Raw genomic sequence first — 19,348 nt, 5'->3', positions numbered from 1 at the left:
AACAAATATAAGCTGAGAGTCCTCACAGCAGAAGAAATGAAATCATTGAGCATAGATATAAACCCCGATTTTGGCCTCTTTTTCATAATGTAAACTGTATTCCATAAAACACAATCTGTATGTTAAAGATGCCATTTATTTTTGAAGTTAAAAAATAACAAAAAGACTTTAGACCCACATATAAAAGGTACTCTTTTTATCCTTTTCTGAGACACTGACCTGTATACTCATTTAAAAATGAACACCACATCTTTACGTTATTAAATCTTTGTTTTGATCTATTAGTATTCACCAAAGTGCCACTTTATAAAACCCCACACTGAATAGACAAGGCTGGAGGTGACCATCTGCAGCTTTAGAGTCTGTGTTTGAATTGATGAAAAGAGCTTTGTGTTTTCATTGCCAAGTTTGATTCTTCCAGTCATTAGGCATTCCCCTCAGATTGCATCAATGAAGCCGGACTCTCTTACACCCATGTGTTAAAATTCTCTTTTCCTCATGGTTTCCTTTGCCAGCTCTACTCAAGAATGACTATTGGGTCTTAGCCACATTCTTCTCACAGCTGTGTTAAAAAAGAGCATCAGAAAGTCTTCCTAAAACCCATATGTGTATCTGGTCAGTTCTCTGTCTTAGGGTCACCTCACATTGTGGTGTGATTACACAGAGATTCATTCTTGTTCTTGAACTGTGCTACTCCCATCATTCTGGGAAAGATTTAGGCCTTCTGAGAGTCAGTAGTAGAGAACTTTTTGGAAGACTGATGTGAAATACACATAACTTAACTCAGAAGGCAGATTAGTTTAACTTAAGAAAGATATTTCAAGACACTAAAAACGTTTTATGTTATTTTTACCATTATATAGCTTGTTATATGGCAAACGGTAACAGAAAGAGAAACAAGATGCTTATACATATACACAGGATAGTGTTGTATGAGACAAAGGAAAAACTGAAAAGATGATGATGTTCCAAGAACTATTGGATTGGATTGTATAAATGCCAAAGCAACTAAAAAAGTTAAAATTAGTTTGGTAGGTTCCAAAATATCATTTACATGTAATTTGTAGAATCTTTCTTTTTTTCTTTTTTCTTTTTTTTTCACTTTTGGTCAGTCTTCCTATAAAAAGACCTGCTAAAATAATCTACAATAGTATAATTATTTTTTTCATTATATTTACGTTAAGGAGTGAAAAGTGCCTCTGTTGAGTTGTTCAATAATGTATAACACTAAAGGAAGAAAGAAGATATACTTCAGCTGTAACTGTAATCAATATTGTTATGGAAACGTTTTTTCCTTAAATGTAACTGATAAAGAATAAAGCTAATCTATGGACAATGTTTGTGATTTCACCATCAGACAAACTTACACTGAAACAAGCAAAGGATTCTTCATTGTGTAAATTTACCCAGGGCCAAATATGCACAAGTGCAAATCTCTGACCCAGTAGGAATAAATAACCAATTATGGAATCTTAGAATCCAAGTGAAATTTTTATTTTGACTTGCTCTTGGGATCGATTGATTTTCTCCCAAATATATTTTGGGAATAAAATCTATACCTATTATACCTGTTTGTCTGTTTAGGATAGTTGTGCAACTGTCAAATCAGATTTTAGATGAACATACTGAGGATTTATTCAAAGCAAACCAGACACTGTTTTATATAAAATGTATATATTTTCTTTATTAACCAGTAGATACATTATATCTATTCTGTGTGTTTAAGAATAGAGACAACAAAGGGGAAAGTTTTGAGTGAGTCATATAAAGTATCAAGTAAAATGATATGCTACATCAAGTCTAATGAGATTGAGCAACATTTAAGCAGGAATGACAAAAACTTCTAAAAATCTAACTTCTAAAACACATTCCTTTTCCCCTCTACTATAAAATATTTTAAAGTACACTAACAGTGTCATTTAGTAACCTTTTCCTAGGGAGTTCAAATCCCTTTATACATCTTATTTTTATCAATTCTCCAACTAATTTCAGGTAAGGCAGATGAGTACTCCTAACTTCACAGAAGTACCCAGGAGCTATGTAGCCTGTCAAGGGGTAAACCATTAGAAAGCTTTTGACTGCAGCTAAGAACAGAAGCAAGGAAAAGTATACTTGTTAGATCATATATCCCTCTAAGGAACTTGTATTTCATATAAAATATTTGTGTGAAAATCACACGTGTGTGTCTCTAAGGTATAAAAAATGTGTTTCTCCCCTATCAAATTTTAGTTAAAATGTAGATGATCATCGTAAGTGGATTCTATAATTTCCCTTAAATAATAAAAACTCTGGTCTTTGACTTTTTAAATCACTGTAGTACTGGGATTAACAAACACCCAAAACTCCTGTATTTTATTTAAACTGAAACAGTATGGATATCTCATATTTAGTTTTTTGTTCTTTTTCCTCCATTCCTCTCTATTGTGTTAGTCTGAAACATGTTTTATCTATCTGAGTATGCAGAAATGTATAATAGCTCAACTCTAGTTCATTATTGGAAGATAGCTTCTGAAATGAAGAAGTAGATTAAATACAAAAAGCCATGTTGTAATTTAAAATTTTGGTTCCTACTTTTAGGCTCTTACTTATTCATTCCATAAGGTTAGTTACAAAAGGGATCTATCTTATCAGAAAAAATACAGAGTCTAGGTTTAAAGGGCCCCTTTTCTTCCTTAGCCTGGATCCTTCACTTTCCAATCTACTGGGATTTCTTATATTCTGGTTTAGGCTGCAATCCTAATAATCCTACATTAATCCTTTTCTGGCATAATGGAGTTAGTCAGATAATTAAAACTATGTTTCTTCTTCATATCAATGTGAGATATTCCCCAGTAGTGAAGATATAAGCCCAAATTCTTTAGTTTTTATAAATAAACAAATATAATTATGTATTTGTCAAGCATTGTAGGTATATATCTATGTATAATAAAAGCAGCTCTAAAGAAACCTTCTTTATATACTAGATGAATGGGAAAGGTGATCCACTATACAAGCATATGATGGAATTGGTGATAATTTTAATGAAATGCTTGTTTAACAGAGTATAAGATGAAATATTTCAGAAATTAAAGATGTATTCAGATAATTTAACGTTTATGATTCACAAATCCAGAAAATTAAATTCTTTAAAAGCATATCGCATGTCCAAGAATAAAAATTAAGCATGTTTAGATGTTGTACATCTTATAATGACTATTTAGGAGCCATCTGAGTCCCATCTTCCATATATAGATGACAATAAAACTATCTTCAATTAGATTTAGATTTGGAAGGTGCCTTCCAAAGCTAATTAGGGAGGGCATTTGTTGATAAACTATCACAAGTATATTAACCATTCAACTTATTATTTGGTGAAGTACATATATTTCATAGCTTATAAATTTCAAACACAAGAAAACATTTTAAGGAGCAATTTCTAGAGAAGTTTTAGGTCCTCTCGCTTATTAATAGTACTAATAAAGCTCACTTTCAACATTATATAAAATATTGATTTATACCTTCTTCTGAGTTGAGGAATTTCAAAAGTTATTCTTTGATTCAATCAACACATATTTATATTGTTTAGATATGTCTAATTTTGCCTTGGAACTCATAGTTCAACAAATAATTTATAAGAAAAATATCACAGGTAAAGTTGACAAGAATCAGAATAATTTTAATGAAAAGACAATGAAATTATAAAAAAATTCACTAAGCCTTTTCACTTTTTAGCAGAATTATTTTTCATTATGGTTAAAATCAGATTCTGGAGCCAGCAACAGATGTAAAAACTCTAGTAAAATCTTTTGATAAAAATAGCATACTTTTTTTTTTAATTGAGAAACTTTAGAAATGCTCTGTTCCTTTTCCCAGCACCCACAGTCATGTATCCTGTTTTATAATTCAACCTGCAAACAGATTAAGCAGCTGAGTTTGTAGAAAGTATGTTTGCTCTACACTAAGAACCCTTGTGTGACACTATGGTGACTCCCCTGACACTTTGAAGAGAACTACAGATGGTTCTTACTCATTAGCTGGAAAACCAGGCTGAGAATTCACAATTTCTTTGTAACCCCAATTTCTTCATAGAAATCCAGTATTTGGTCAAAAGGCAGAAAAGACTTTAAACAGCTTTACTTTATTTTTTTCTTTGTCAATACTGCTCAAAAGATATAGGGTGCGCTATATTTCAAAAGACAATCTACAACTTAAAAAAACCTATAAACTGAAGTGCTTTAGCCTGATCTTTGATGTTTTAACTATGCTATAAAAATTTAAGATGAGCAGAACTCCTGTACATTTTAAATAACAGATTTTTTCCTTTTAGGAAAGTATGGAAAGCATGAAAGTTCTTGAGTTGATACATCTTTTCCAGCAAATGTGTTTAAAAGTTTACCATTTTTTCTGTATCTCTTTGTCTCATCTATTCATTATATAGTTACAGTATATAACTCCCTATATAGTTTACCGGGGAATTTGAATCATATCTCTGTCAACCTGGCCCACAGTAAAGATGAGATATGACAAAAGTTATTTCAGTTTTAACCCCAGATCTTTGAGAGTTCTAACTTTATAAGCCTGGTTGTAATTACTTTTACTTTAAGTAACTATGTGTAGCTTAGGCATGCTAAGTATAGTAAAATGTATTTTTAAAAGTCCTTTGGAACTTGTTCCAGGCCACAAGAAGCAAGTATCCTTATAGATGGAAAAGAAACTATAGCATAAAGGATCACAAAATTTTAAATCTCTCATGAGGAATAAAAACATCGTTTAATGGATTGGTGTGTCAGTTTTCTCTTTAATAAATGAGGATTATGGATAGTCTTTGACAAAACTATTAAGAGAAGTTTTTCCTACAAAGTTCCTGTGCTCTTAGCTGCTCTTTAGTTCCCTTTACCTCCACATAATCCCTCTGTCCAAAACCAAGCACATTCAGTACCAGGAAAAGAGCAATCTAAAAGCTACATCACAATGTGCTATGCTTCTACAAACATTCACATTTTTCAATAAAAGTACATAAGAAAAAAGAATTAATTTCCACTGGTAAAAGATTAAGCTTTATGATAGGTAGGCCAAGAAGCTATTTTTTGGTTATGAGGTAAGGCATGCACTGACTTTTTTCCTGTAAGTGATGATCTGCCTATACTGGCTAGCTTATGGATGGTAATCCTGTACAACTTGTCTTTCTATGAATACTCCTACAGGCTAAAACATTTAAGAAAATATTAAACATTTTTATGACTCTGAAAGAAAATAAATTTAAAATTCTATGGTTAGCAATAGTAGATAGTCTCTACTACTACTAATGATTTCTGGTCTTCTAAATGTAATTAAATTTGATGGAAGTGGGTGGTTAAAATCTGATCAACAGGAATAAGTGCTGCCAGCTCCTCAGAGTGAAAGGTGTGGTGGTAGCAGTGAGGGGAGGGAGGGAAAAACCAGCCATAGAAGTCATACTTTTCTATACAACTGGTAAACTCTGTGCCTAAAAAGTATTTATTGTGGGCCTAAAGTAGAGTGGAGCATATCTGAAATTTTCCTGCATATCTCTAACTTGACCTGCTTTTACTTTATGCTGTTACTCTCTCAAACTATTAAATTGTTGTAGTTGATATGTTCATAGCATTTACAGAATACTTACTTCACAGCAGGTTTCTGCATGAATTTTTAGAAGAGATGGGGAAACACAGATGAATAGAACACAATCTGTGTCTTAGGGGATCTGGGAGAGAGTGCAGAAGACAGAAAATAGATATACAAAATACATCACCTAGGCCTGGCACAGTGGCTCACACCTGTAATCCCAGCACTTTGGGAGGCCGAGGTGGGCAGATTGCTTCAGCCCAGGAGTTTTGAGATCAGCCTGGGAAACATGACAAAAACCCATCTCTACCAAAACCAAAAAAATAAACAACAAAAAAAAAATGAACAAAAAAAAAATCCCAAAAATATTTGCCAGGTGTAGTGGCGCATACCTATGGTCCCAGCTACTGGGGAGGCTGAAGTTGCAGTGAGCCATGATTGTGCATGATTGTGCCACTGTACTCCAGTCTAGGTGACGGAGTGATACCCTGTCTCAAAAAAACCACCAAAACCAAAACAAAACTACATACACACACACAAGTATATGTATGTGTGTGCATATATACATATGCCATATATATGCATAATTTATATGTATATATACACATATATGTAGTTTATATAGTATGTATATATAGGTTTATATATGTATGTGATATATAGGTATCATATTTATATATGTATAGACACATATACTTTTTATATATATTATATACATGTGTTTAGACACATATATAATATATGGGAGAATATGATACTAGAACAATGGGAGAAGGCAAGTGACATATATAAACACATATAGTTTATATATATGTTATATATATACACATTTATATATATAAACATGTTATTTATATACACATATATAAATATATGTTATTTATATAAATATTTAAATATTTAAATAATTATATAAATAACATATATAAATTTTTATATATGTTAATTATATAAATAACATATATGTTATTTATATACACATATATAGTTTATATATACATATAAATTATATATAAAGTATATGTACACATATATGTTATATGTGTATATAAACTATATATGTGTATATAAATAACATACATATGTGTGTATATATTATATATGTTATGTATGTGTACATTATATATACATATATAAACTATATATGTGTATATAAATATATATAAACTATATGTGTGTATATACATATATAAACTATATATGTATGTATATATGTATTTGTACTATAGATGTACATATATGTAGATTTTTTTTTAAATTGAGAAAATGTAGAAATGAGCTCTGTTCCTCTTCCCAGCACCCAGAGTCATCTATCCTGTTCTATAATTCAACCTGTAAACAGATTAAGTAGCTGAGTTTGTGGAAAGTATGTTTGCTTTATGCTAAGGATCCTGTGTGACACTATGGTGACTCCCCTGACACTTCAAAGAGTGATATGTATGTATATATACATACACATATATGTATATAGATAGATATCCTAGATCCTAGATGATTAGTAAAGGTATGGATTAAATACTTTGAAAACATTAAAGAAAGAGAAAATAAAGAAATTATTAACTGGAAAAAGTCAGTTAAGGCTTTATTTTGAGGTGACATTTGGACTGGACTTTCAGAAGTAACAAAAATTTGGCCAGGCAATAAAAAGGGAGAAATATATTCTAAGAAGAAGAAATAACACGTGCAAAGAGGTTGTGGTTGTGTTGTGGGAGAATATTATACTAGAACAATGGGAGAAGGCAAGCGATAGGCCTCATATGTCATGTTAAATCATTTAACTTGTAGGGAATGAAGAGACCCTGAAAAATTTTAAACAGGTAAATAATACAAATAACATTTTAGAAAGATTAATTGGTGGCAGTGAGGAGGACAAATATGAAAGACCTAATGCAGGTCAACTAGTTTTATGATTATTCCAATAGTCTAGATGAGTGATGATGAGGGCCTGAATGAATGAATGCAATTACCAAGAGAGTGTAAGGTAGGGAGAATCACGAGACACTTAGGCAGCAGACAAAACAAAGATTTGTGGCAAAGTGAATGTGAAAGGCAAAAAAGAGTGAGGAAACAAGGACAGAGTGGAATTACTGAAGTCCATTAATTGAGGCAGAAAATACAGGAGAATGGGCAGGACTTTATTTTCAGGAGAGTGAAGAGTAAAGACTTTTGGAAATCTGAAACTGGATCTCAGGGGATAGGTGAGTGCTAAGACAAGTATTTGGAAGTTATTTGGCTAATAAGTAGTAGTTGAAGCTGAAGGAAATAGATGACATTCCTGGGAACTGTGCAGAGGTAGAAGAAAAATAAAATCTTTAAGAAACCATTATTTTCGGATATCTGGGAGATGTATTCCCTGAAAGAAATGGAGTAGGAACAGTCAGAGAAGTCGTAAAGGTAGAAAAAAAAAGGTGCTACAGAATCTAAGAAAAGAAAAGACTTCAAGAAGGAATGATGAACAGTACTAAATGATGAGAGTTGAAGTAGGATAAGTATTCTAAAAGTGACTGTATTTGTTATTGGATGCTTGCTAACCTTAAAAGAAAAATCCTAAAATAACATTATGTGAGCAGAGGGACCAATATACACAAAGGCATTTGGTCCTGAAAAGGCAGAGCTCATCTGAGGAATGAAATAGTATAATGGAGTAAAATGCCAAGAGAAGGAGGAATTATGTAATACAGATTGTTCTGAAAGCATTACATGTATTAGCTCATCAAATTATCATGGCAATGTTATGAGATAGATGTATTATTTTCCACATTAGCATAGTGTTTTATGTTCAGGTTCACATACCTATACATTCTGAATCCAAAGACTGAGCTTTTAAACCACTATGTTATATTGCTGAAGATATATGAGGTTCTTTATTTATTTTTACCATAAATATATATTCATTGTATAATAAAAATATAGTTAAAAATGAGCTATTGAATTTAGTAGTTAGAAAATTACTGGTGATCCTAAGAAGAACAATTTAAGTATATGAGCTAGCCATAGTGTTCTGAGTAGCAGAGGAGTAAATGGGAATTGAAAACTTAGAGACAGTAAGTGTGAATATAGATCAGTTATTCAAGAAATTTGATTGTGAAGGGAAAAGGGGAAAGTTACTCAAGAAATTTCATTGTGAAGGGAAATTTGTGAAGAAACCCTTTTAATTTAAATTTTAAATTTCCAGGAATACTGATATATTTTCAAAGAACTTTTAAACATATTAGCTAATAATAGTGACTTCGGATGTTTAGAGAGTCTACTAATACCATCTAACAAAGTCTTATAAGTTGGTTTCCTTTAAGAGGATAACATTTCTCTTAAACTCAATAAAATAGGCTAATATCCTCATGAAGATACACTTTGCCCAATTGGTGGCAATTAAATATGAAATACAGTGGATCAAATATGAAAAGGAAAACCCTATAATATTTCATCTAGGTCTTATTGTTGGAAATCAGAAGAATAAGAGATTTAACATTTAATTCTTATAAATGACATAGTTGTACTTAAATGCTGATCCATGGATTAGTGCCATTCCATTAAAAAGTTTCGAACTGTCTGTGGTTAAATGCACAAAATAAGGAAGAGATACTGAATTTGTCAGAGTTAAAGTTATTTAATTTAAACCATTATCTGAGATTATGTTACTTCTACTTCTTGGTGTATAAAATGATTTCTTTAATGAAATGATGATTATAGTTGATGAGATCTAAAAGATAAAAGGTTTATAACACTTGCAAAGATTTTTGAAATTCGAATTGGTCTGTGGGAACCACTGTTTTGATCATGTATGGAAATTAAAGGGTCATATATAAAGAAAACTTTGAAATTTGTAATTATTTGTAGACTTGAAGCAAACAGAGCTAAATCAGATACTGACTGTCAAAAGTTACTGATTGTGATTTACAAAGAAATGATATCTACTTATATACATCACAGTGTTCTTAGAATATTAATGTACATTGTGAATAACTGGATATAGTTTCTGACTGAATATAAACCCAATCTTTTAACTTATAAATACATATAATACACATAAATCAAAGGTTTCCAGGTACACTGGCAGTAAAGATTAAAATGCACAATTCTGTTTTAAAACAGTCTTGACTACTGATTTATATTACTTTGACTATTAATCAAAATATAATTTCAGGGATATTGAGGAAATGATTGAGATGACATTTTCAAATAAGAAGTAGTGGGAAGTAAGAAACCTTGAAGTAAGCACTACTTCATAGTGTAAAACTGACAAAACAAATTGTTAAGAAAAAAGATATATCTTAGAAATTGGAGGTGACTAAGATATATGAAAGCTGTAATGCTGTTAATAATACATAAAGAAGGTTAAAATGTGTTCTATTACATGTATTCTATGTATTCTATTACAGTGGTTCTATTACATAAAGCTGTCTCAGAAAATTCTGCTACAATATTCAAGTCCAATAAATTAATAAGTGACTTCTTTGCCTGATAAGCTATTTGTTAACATTTTGCTAGCTGTCAAAAGGATTGACAGATTATTCAGCTTTATTTAAATTTTAATAAAAATGCAAAGATTATTTAAAATAAACAAATATAATTATGCACTGTGAAAAGCAGTATTGGATACTTCAGAAGAACAACACAAGAAAATTAATTTCACCCTACTGGATTTTATGCATCTACAAGTCTCAGACTGCAATATCACAGATGATCTCAACTCAAGCAGGATTACTGTAAAGCTAAATGAGTTCAGGTGGTAACTTGACTGCCTCTTCCCCTTGCTAATAACTTTGCCTATTAACTCGGGACTGTGAAATAATTTAAATAGTATGGTCTCCATGAACTGATAATCAGTTATTAAATAAAAATGGTTTGCCCTACACGGTAACAATGATTCCCAAGAAAATAACTTTTTGACCCCAAATACGACATATGGTATCCAATCTAAAAAGGTTCATTTGGTTCAGTCTACTTTTGTCTTAAACTATTAACATGATCAATAAATGTTTGGTTCCCAAAAGAAAGTGTTATTTTGTTTTGTTTTGTTTCATGTGTTTGAAGTATTACAAGATCATTTTACTTACTTTTGAACTTTTTCATTGGCCACTTGGGAGGCCTCTATGGCATGCTGAAGTTGTAATTCCATATTTGCTCGCTCTGTCAGAGCTTGTTGCAGTTGGGTAGCCAGTTCCTCATTTTGTTGTTGAGTGATGGAAACAATGTTCTCTCTGTTTTTTAAAGCTTCTTCATATGTACTAAGGGTGTAGTTAAACTGATCCTTCAGATTTTCTTCTTGAGATAAAGATTTGTGTAAACTGAGAGAAATTAAAACAAAATTTAAAGATAAGTAATGTAGACTGAGTGATCAATGAGCTATTTAACAAAAACCTCCATTTAGACTCTCTAGTTCTAAAAATCAATAAATACTTAAATGAGCAAATGAAAATAATTTTTATGTCACAATATTTTAATTGATAATTTCTCTCCTTCTAGGCTGAAAGCTACCCAGATAAATGACTATGCTACCAAAGCATACAAAAAGATGCTGCCAGATGTTAATTAATTATATCAGTGTAAATATTACATTCAATTTTCTTTTAAAGGGATAGCAGAGAACTAGAAAATAAGGTATCTCTAGGCAAATACAATAATATAATAAGCTAAAAGAAGTAAGAAAAGAATGGCATTGGTTTAAGAGATCGAGGGTCTATTCTGCTAAGCACTTAAAGAGAATGGATGAGGCTTATGCAAATACTGACCAGCCTCCTACGCAGCATTTTCTCCTTGTCACAGTTGAGATATAAAATAATTTAAAATAGATTGCACAGAAATAATATATATTCATATATACATGTGTGTGTATATATATATATTTGGCTAATGAATCTTATAACGAATACATCTACTCATTAAGTTATACAGAGAAATAGCATATAAACTAAGACTAAATAAATGCAGAAGAAAATGCAGACAAATAGAATCCTAAAATGCTAAAGGTCAAAGCTTTGATATGTCATTACACCTACCACCTGAGGTTATTTTGAAATGGCACCAAGCACCTCACTCAATTAAATAAAGACATTTTGAAAATATAAATATTTAATAAGATAAATTTAAAATCCACACAGGAGATGTTCTTTTTTATTAAATATCATTTCAGTATATGCATACAAAGGAAATGTCGATTGGAGACATTTGAAGTAAAACAACTTAACTATGTGATATAGATTGATAATGTGAAAGAAAGCAACGTTATTATTAAACTTGCAAAAAGCTAGTCAATGAACTTTGGCACTGTCCTAATATCTAGTCTGATACTTTGTTTAAAACTGTTCAAACTAATTATACTTTTCTTCTTTTAGTTTAAGTTACCTATAAGCCTCTACAATATACTTATTTTGGAGAAAGCATCCCATAGAACTAGGATGGACATGAAACAAGGACAGTCAGCATACCAAATGAAATCATTTCAGGATTCAAATTATTTCCTAAGAATACAGACTGTTACTAAGTCCTGGTCAACTGGTTACTACATAGATAATTAGAATGGTGTGTAGTGCCACATTGGTAGAGTGCAAAAAGTATCTTTTTCCATGGTTTTCACATTGTTATTAATCTAACTGACCCTATTTCATTTTTTCTCAGTTCTTTCTACCAACCCATATGCCTAAAGACTATCTCTTGCCCATTTTCCTTTTTCTGTCCTCTCACTTTCTGTATCTTGCCTGTTCCAAGTTCCAATTTTCTTTAGCTCATTCTCTTTAGCTCCTTTAAAGACACAAGAAAGAAAGAAATGAAAAACAAACTAAAAGCAAAGCCTTAACAAAGATGCTTGTTTATATTCTTTACATTTAAAACATTATTAGTTATATTTTAATTGTTAATTACATTTTAAATTACACAAAGTGCATATATACAGAGTATTCAGCTTGAAAAAATGTGAAGAACAAAATACAGAACAAACGCAGAAATCTAGAAGACCCCCCAGTGTTCACTCCCATTTTTCCCCCACCCCAAAAGCTAATTACTAATCCAACCTTTATCAAGATGTGAATTACCTAGTTTTAAACTTTTTGTCTGGCTTGTTTTCCTCAACAATTGGTATGTGTGGTTCATCTTGCTATAGCATATAATTCATTGCTTTTTATTGCTGTAAAATATTCTGTTACATACATATGCCATAACTTATTTAACAATTCCACTGTTGTTGCTATGAATATTCTTGTATATGTCTTTTGAGGGACCTAGGTATTTATGTCTAAAGTAGAATTTCTCCATAGAGCATGCGTTATTTTCAGACTTTGTACTGCTGATAATAGATTCTGATTTAGATTTAGATGCTGCTAATAGTCTTCCATATTAGTTGTACCAATTTATACTTCCATCAGCAAAATATGAGTTTCAGTTGCTTTACATTCTCCCTCAGAATGGCACTGTCAAGTGCTTTTTTTAGTTATTGTAATATGGATGCAGTGATATTGCATTCTCTTAATATTGTCTTATGTATGTGTGTATTGATTGATTGATTGATTGAGACAAGGTCTCACTATGTTTCCCAGGCTGACCTTGAGCTTCTGGGCTCAAACAGTCCTCCTGCCTCAGCATCCTGAGTAGCTGGGACTACAGGCACATGCCACCATGCCTGACTCTTAATGCTGTCTTTTGATGAAGGTAAGTTCTCAAATTAAATAAAGTTCAATTTATCATTGTTTCTTTAATGGCAATGCTTTTCATAAACCGTTTAAAAGATCTTAGCCTACTCCATTCCCTTATATTTTAACTTTACATATATGGCCTAGTTTAAAACTCAGTGAGACAGCTTAGTTTCGGAATTCTGCGTTTGCCTATCATGCCTAAAGTAGTAACCACTATATTGTAACCAATTACATATTAAGAATCAATGATTCAGTTTTAAAAATCTCACCATTATTAAAATTATGGGCATCCTGATTTAATTTCCTAATCACTTCTGACTTCCTATCTTCTAACATTTAATTTTTAGGGGGCAAATTTATACTTGATTTTGATTTTTTTCTCAGATGGACATGTTCAGATCGTACCTGCAAGTTCAAAAGCTACTTATTCAAAATGAGTTGGAAACCTGTCAATTACCATCAAGACTTTCCCAAACAAGGGACATGATCATTTTAAAAAGATAAAGAAGGTATGTCACTTAAAATCCTGCAATAGCATTTCTTTGCATTCAGAAAACAATCTCTAAAAATAATAAATGCTATATTTTAACTCACTGAAACTCACAACTTGCATGAGAAGTCCTATTTAATATTCCTATTTTACTGATAAAGAAATGGAAACAAAGAGAGGCAAGTAATTTAATATATGTAGCAGAGCTAGATTGTGAACCCACAGTCTTTCTCTCTGCACTGGAACCCTCTTCTATACTTGCTGTGGTCTATAAAGCCCTGCATGACTGACCTCTCTCTTCTTCCTCACCTTTTAGCTTGGCATTCAGATTTTCAAGTATGTCAAGTATTTTCTGCTGAAGGTATTTGTTTGGAATGCCTTTCCATCCATGCTTCTACCTAACAAAGTCCTGCTCCTCTAGTAAGTCAAAGCAAAAATATCACTTTCTTAGATACACCTAGGTGACTCTTCAATCTAAAGCATGATGTTTCTCTTTGTTAGTCTGTCTCATAGATCCTACTCTTCCTTCTCAGAACTTAAAATTTGTAGTTTTTTTCCAATTCATCTTGTGGTTTTCTTCCCAATTCTAAAATATGAATACTTCATTTATATAGAGTAATTTTATTTTATGGGAGGAATACATTCCTTAAGAACTTTAATAAATCAAAATGTTTATAATTCTAAGGAAATTTTCCAGTAGGAATAAAGGTGAAGAAAGAGAGCTATGTTTCAAGCATTTATAAATCTGTAATCATTGAAGCACAATTTTTGCTTTGGTACTCCGTCTTCAGAATGGTCTTCTTTAAATTGACAACAGAGCCTCCTCGTTTAGCTTTCTTCACAAAGACATATTACATTTACCCTCTTCCAAAGTTACTAATTTTTAGATGCATTTTCAGCATAGTAGTAGTATTATAACTCAATGGCACTTAAATTATATGGGAATATATTTTAGGTTACGGTAGGCATAAATGATGAAATAACAACAGAAGAGTCACTGAATCACTCTCAGAAATTCGAAATCAAGTAATCAAATAGTGCAGCTTACACAGTATCCACATAGGATGGTAACTATTTCTGTTAACCAGGAAGTTAATGATGTAATAACATAAGCAAAGTTTAAATTCACTCTTCCAGTTTTAAAATTATATAATTCTTTATAAATTTATTGTTTATAATTTAGTGTAGAAAGTAAAACTTTAAAAATATTTTTACTTACTAATATTTAATATGATCATATTTCTAATTAACATCAAATAAGCCTGTACACTGTCTCCTATGCTGCTCACCACAATGAGTCCAATGGCAGGCCAAGGTAGAAAATGTCCTTAACGCATATCACTCCAGTGAGTACCATGTAATAGAAATCTTTTCTGATGTGGCTTCTGCCTTGGTTTCAATGTTTCCTGGTCTATTACCTTATGTCTGTGGCCCTGACTATTTTCCTGGTCCCTGACTCTCCATGCCACCTCAGCTAAATATAACTTGGAATTATCAGGTTTATGAGCCACTTAGATGTTTTGCTTGCAGATACTTACATTCTCTTCAAATTGTCTGCCCAGCTGCTCATTGAACTCTCTCTCTTAACTGTAATGTCACATGTGAATTCAGCTTATTCTTGCAACTAGTATTTTTCCATTTATACCAAGTTTTGATGCTACTTTTCCTGACTTCCTCTCTTGTGTCCATGATGAAGTATTGGTCAAGTCCTTACAGGAGATCATTTTACTCGTCATCCTACAATATGCACTTACTCTGTTTATGTTTCATTTATTTTACAGTAATTGTTCAATCATTAGTGTGTTCTATATATGCTATTTAACTGGATAAATATTTTTAGATTAAAATTTAGAGGTGAGGTACAATAATGTAGATCAGTAGGTCTTAACCAGGAGTAATTTTGTTCCTCAGAGGATATTCTGTAACATCTGAAGATATTTTGGTCACAACTAGTGGGGTGGCAGGGAGGCTGAGATGGTATTAGCATTTAGTGAATAGGAGCTAGAGATACTGCTAAACATCCTATAATGCAGATAGATTCCTACAACAGAGAATTATCCAGACCACTATGTCAGCAATGCTGAACTGGTGTAGATGAAGAGATGGTGGGTTGAACTTAGAAGATATAGATTCAAATTGCAGTCTTGTTATTGGCTCTGAGTGACATTGGGAAAAACACCTACTGAATATTAATTTTCTCAACTCCAAAACCATGAGAAAAATATCATGGAATTCATATGAGAATGAAATGAGGTGATCTACATGTGTGAAAGCAACTGGCACAACACCTGCCAAAGAATAAGCATTCATAACTGTACAATTTTAAAAAGAAATTACTTATCTCTAACTAACTTTGTACAAAATCTTATACAATACTCAGGTATTTTATAAACATTTTACTGAGAAAAACAACTGCCTGTTCCTACAGGTTTTTCATGAATTGTGAGAAGGAAACTAGCTTTCTTAACCTTTATTCACTTACTGATAACTTTCTTAAATCATTCTTTTTTAAAAAATGGGCAGGTTAGGCTTGTTTTACTGAATTAAAATAAATAAAACCAAAGCAAATATGAAGTGTAGAAGTCTGTGCTGCTTTTTCCTAAGAATACATTTCTGAAAGGATAATGTATACTTTTGTTTCCTGGTTTACTGCATCAATTAATTTGCTAAGACCCTTTCAAGAAGATAGTTGAGGCTGAGCATGGTGGCTCATGCTTGTAATATCAGCACTGTCAAAGGCCAAGACAGGAGGATTGCTTGAGTCTAGGAGTTCTAGATCAGTCTGAGCAACATAGCAATATCCCATCTTAAAACTCTTTTTTTAATTGAAAAAAGAAAATCGTTGACTTCCCCACTTATTTTTAAGGAAATCAGCATATGCTCCAGTATAACAGGTCTTAATTTTGAATGACATACAGATAAAAGAAAATATATTCAGAATGGCTAAGACTGTGGATGAGAAAATTTTATCTGCAAATGAGATAGTCTAGTAACTCCAATGATTTGCTTACACTGTTGCTGTAGTTGGTTTAGTTTAATAAAATAACTTGCTAAAGTAACTTCAGAGAGTAAATAGTTTTTTTAAATTATAAAGTAAGCCAATTAATACTGAACTTAAAATTTCAAGAATTTTAAACTGGACAAGTTGTCAAGATATTTATTAATATTTTTTTAAAGCCTTCTGGATGCTACATTTAATAATATAAGTTGGGTGTGACAATATCTGTTGAATTCATGTCTAGAAATGTAACAATCTATACAAATAATTCCAAAGAAGTATTAAGAAATAATCTAACGTTTTGGAGTTTTCTTGAGACAGTCTTGCTCTGTCACCCACGGTGGAGTGCAGTGGCACGATCTCAACTCACTGCAACCTTCGCCTCTAACGTTCAAGCAATTCTACTACCTCAGGCTTTTGAGTAGCTGGGACTACAGGCACACACCACCCCCCCCAGCTAATTTTTGTATTTTTGGTAAAGACGGAATTTCGTCATGTTGGACAGGCTGGTCTTGAACTCCTGACCTCAAGTGATACAACCACCTTGGCCTCCCAAAGTGCTGGGATTACAGGCCTGAACCACTGTGCCCAGCCAAAAATATCTAACTATTAAATATACTATAGCACCTGGAATTGATGTAAAGTTAGTTCCTTATTATCTAAGAATGTATTGTGTGCTTCATAAATTTAGTGATGTGAGATGCAGAGTGATAGGAGATTATACTCACAAAGCCACTTATGTTTATATACCACTGTATAGCTCATAGGCAACAAAGTTTATCTTGAGTTTTATCATATAACACATAAATATAATTTTATGGGCATCACTAAAATGAAAAAATTATAAGTTCCAATTTAATAGAAAAGAGGCTTCTGCTTTTGAGGAGATGGGAGAAATAGAAGATGCAATTAAGAAACAAGTGGAAATTTTAGAACTGAAAATATAATAACTGAAATGAAAAGCCCAGTGGATGGGCTCAATAGCAGAATTGAAGGGACAGAGAAAGAGTAAGAGAACTGGAAGACCAAACAATAAAAATGATTCAGTGCAAATAACTGAGATACAGAGTGAGAAAAATTATCAGAGTTTCAAGGACCTGTGAACTATAATAAAAGATCTAATGGCCAGGAGCAGTGGCTCTTGCCTGTAATCCCAGCATTCTGGGAGGCCGAGGTGGGCGGATCACGAGGTCAAGAGATCGAAACCATCCTGGCCAACATGGTGAAACCCCATCTTTACTAAAAATACAAAAATTAGCTGGGCATGGTGGTGTGTGCTTGTAATCGCAGCTACTTAGGAGGCTGAGGTGAATCGCTTGAACCCGGGAGGCAGAGGCTGCAGTAAGCAGAGGTCACACCGCTACACTCCAGCCAGGTGACAGAGTGAGACTCCATCCTCCTACCGCTGCTGCCAAAAAAAGATCTAACATTTTGGTCATCAGAGTCATGGAAGAAGAAATGAAAGAGGAGAGAACTAAAAAGTACTTAAAGAAATAATGGCTGAAAACTTTCAAATGTGGCAAGACACATACACCTACAAGAAGTTGAGAAACTCCAAATGGGGAAAACTCACATAAATGCATGCAAAGACACATCATAATTAAACTTCAAAAAAACTAAAGCCAAAGACAAATGACAGAACTCAGCTTCTTTTTCAAGATCGACTAGGATTCCATTGTATATATATACATTTTCTTTATTCATTCATCTTTTGATGGTACTGATACTTAGGTTGATTCAATAACTTGGCTATTGTGTATACTGTTGCAATGAACATGGAAATACAGATATCTCTTTGAAAAACTAATTTCATGTCAGTTGTGATGGCTCACACCTGTGAAGTCAGCACTTTGAAAAACTGAGGTGGGAGGATTGCTTGAGGCCAGGAGATCAAGAACAGCCTGGACAACATAGTGAGACCCTATCTCTACAAAATTTTTTAAAAAATCAATCAGGTGTGGAAGCATACACTTGTAGTCCAGCTACTTGGGAGGCTAAGGCAGGAGAATTGCTTAGCCTTTGAGTTTGAGGCTGCAGTGAGCTACAGTCATGCCACTGCACTCCAGCTTGGGCCACAGAGCAAGACCCTGCCCTTGAAAAGAAATGATTTCAAATCTTTTGGGTAAATATCCAGAAGTGGGCTTGCTAGATCATATAATTCTGTTTTTAGGTTTTTTGAGAAACCTGCATTCAGTTATCCATAATGTCTATAAAATTGGCCCTCTGTATACATGGATTCTGCATTTGTGGATTCAAGCTACCATGGATGAAAAAACTAAATATATTTTAAAGGTGACTGTTGGCTGTGCATGGTGGCTCACACTTGTAATCCCAGCACTTTGGGAGGCCGGGGCAGTTGGATCTCTTGAGCACAGGAGTTTGAGACTAGCCTGGGCAATGTGGCAAGACCTCATCTCTACTAAAAAATACAAAAACTTAGCCAGGCATGGTGGCACAAGCCCATAATCCCAGCTATTCGGGAGGCTGAAGCAGGAGAATAGTTTGAACCCAGAGGCGGTGGTTGCAGTGGATCAGGATCATGCCGCTGACTGCACTCCAGCCTGGGTGACAGAGTGAGACCTGGTCTCAAAAAACAAACAAACAAACAAAAATAAAAAAGGATGGTTGTGTCTATATCTATACTGAACAAGTGCAGATTTTTTTCTAGTG

The 19,348-nt window shown here is 32.9% G+C and overlaps 1 protein-coding gene across 9 annotated transcripts in view; it reads right to left on the bottom strand.

The window, feature by feature from the left end:
* Positions 1–19,348, bottom strand: part of MIPOL1 (mirror-image polydactyly 1) — a 365,075-nt gene that overhangs the window by 48,001 nt on the left and 297,726 nt on the right. For all 9 annotated transcript variants that reach the window (XM_064365793.1, XM_012469139.3, XM_012469173.3 and 6 more), the window contains one exon: positions 10,620–10,850. In XM_064365793.1, the coding sequence (XP_064221863.1) occupies positions 10,620–10,850 (231 nt within the window). The remainder of the gene's footprint in view (positions 1–10,619; positions 10,851–19,348) is intronic.

This window comes from Aotus nancymaae, unplaced genomic scaffold, assembly GCF_030222135.1.
Source record: "Aotus nancymaae isolate 86718 unplaced genomic scaffold, 86718_ANA_hifiasm-v0.15.2.pri h1tg000062l, whole genome shotgun sequence".
Classification (NCBI taxonomy): domain Eukaryota; kingdom Metazoa; phylum Chordata; class Mammalia; order Primates; family Aotidae; genus Aotus; species Aotus nancymaae.
This window is presented reverse-complemented; position numbering and strand designations above follow the sequence as displayed.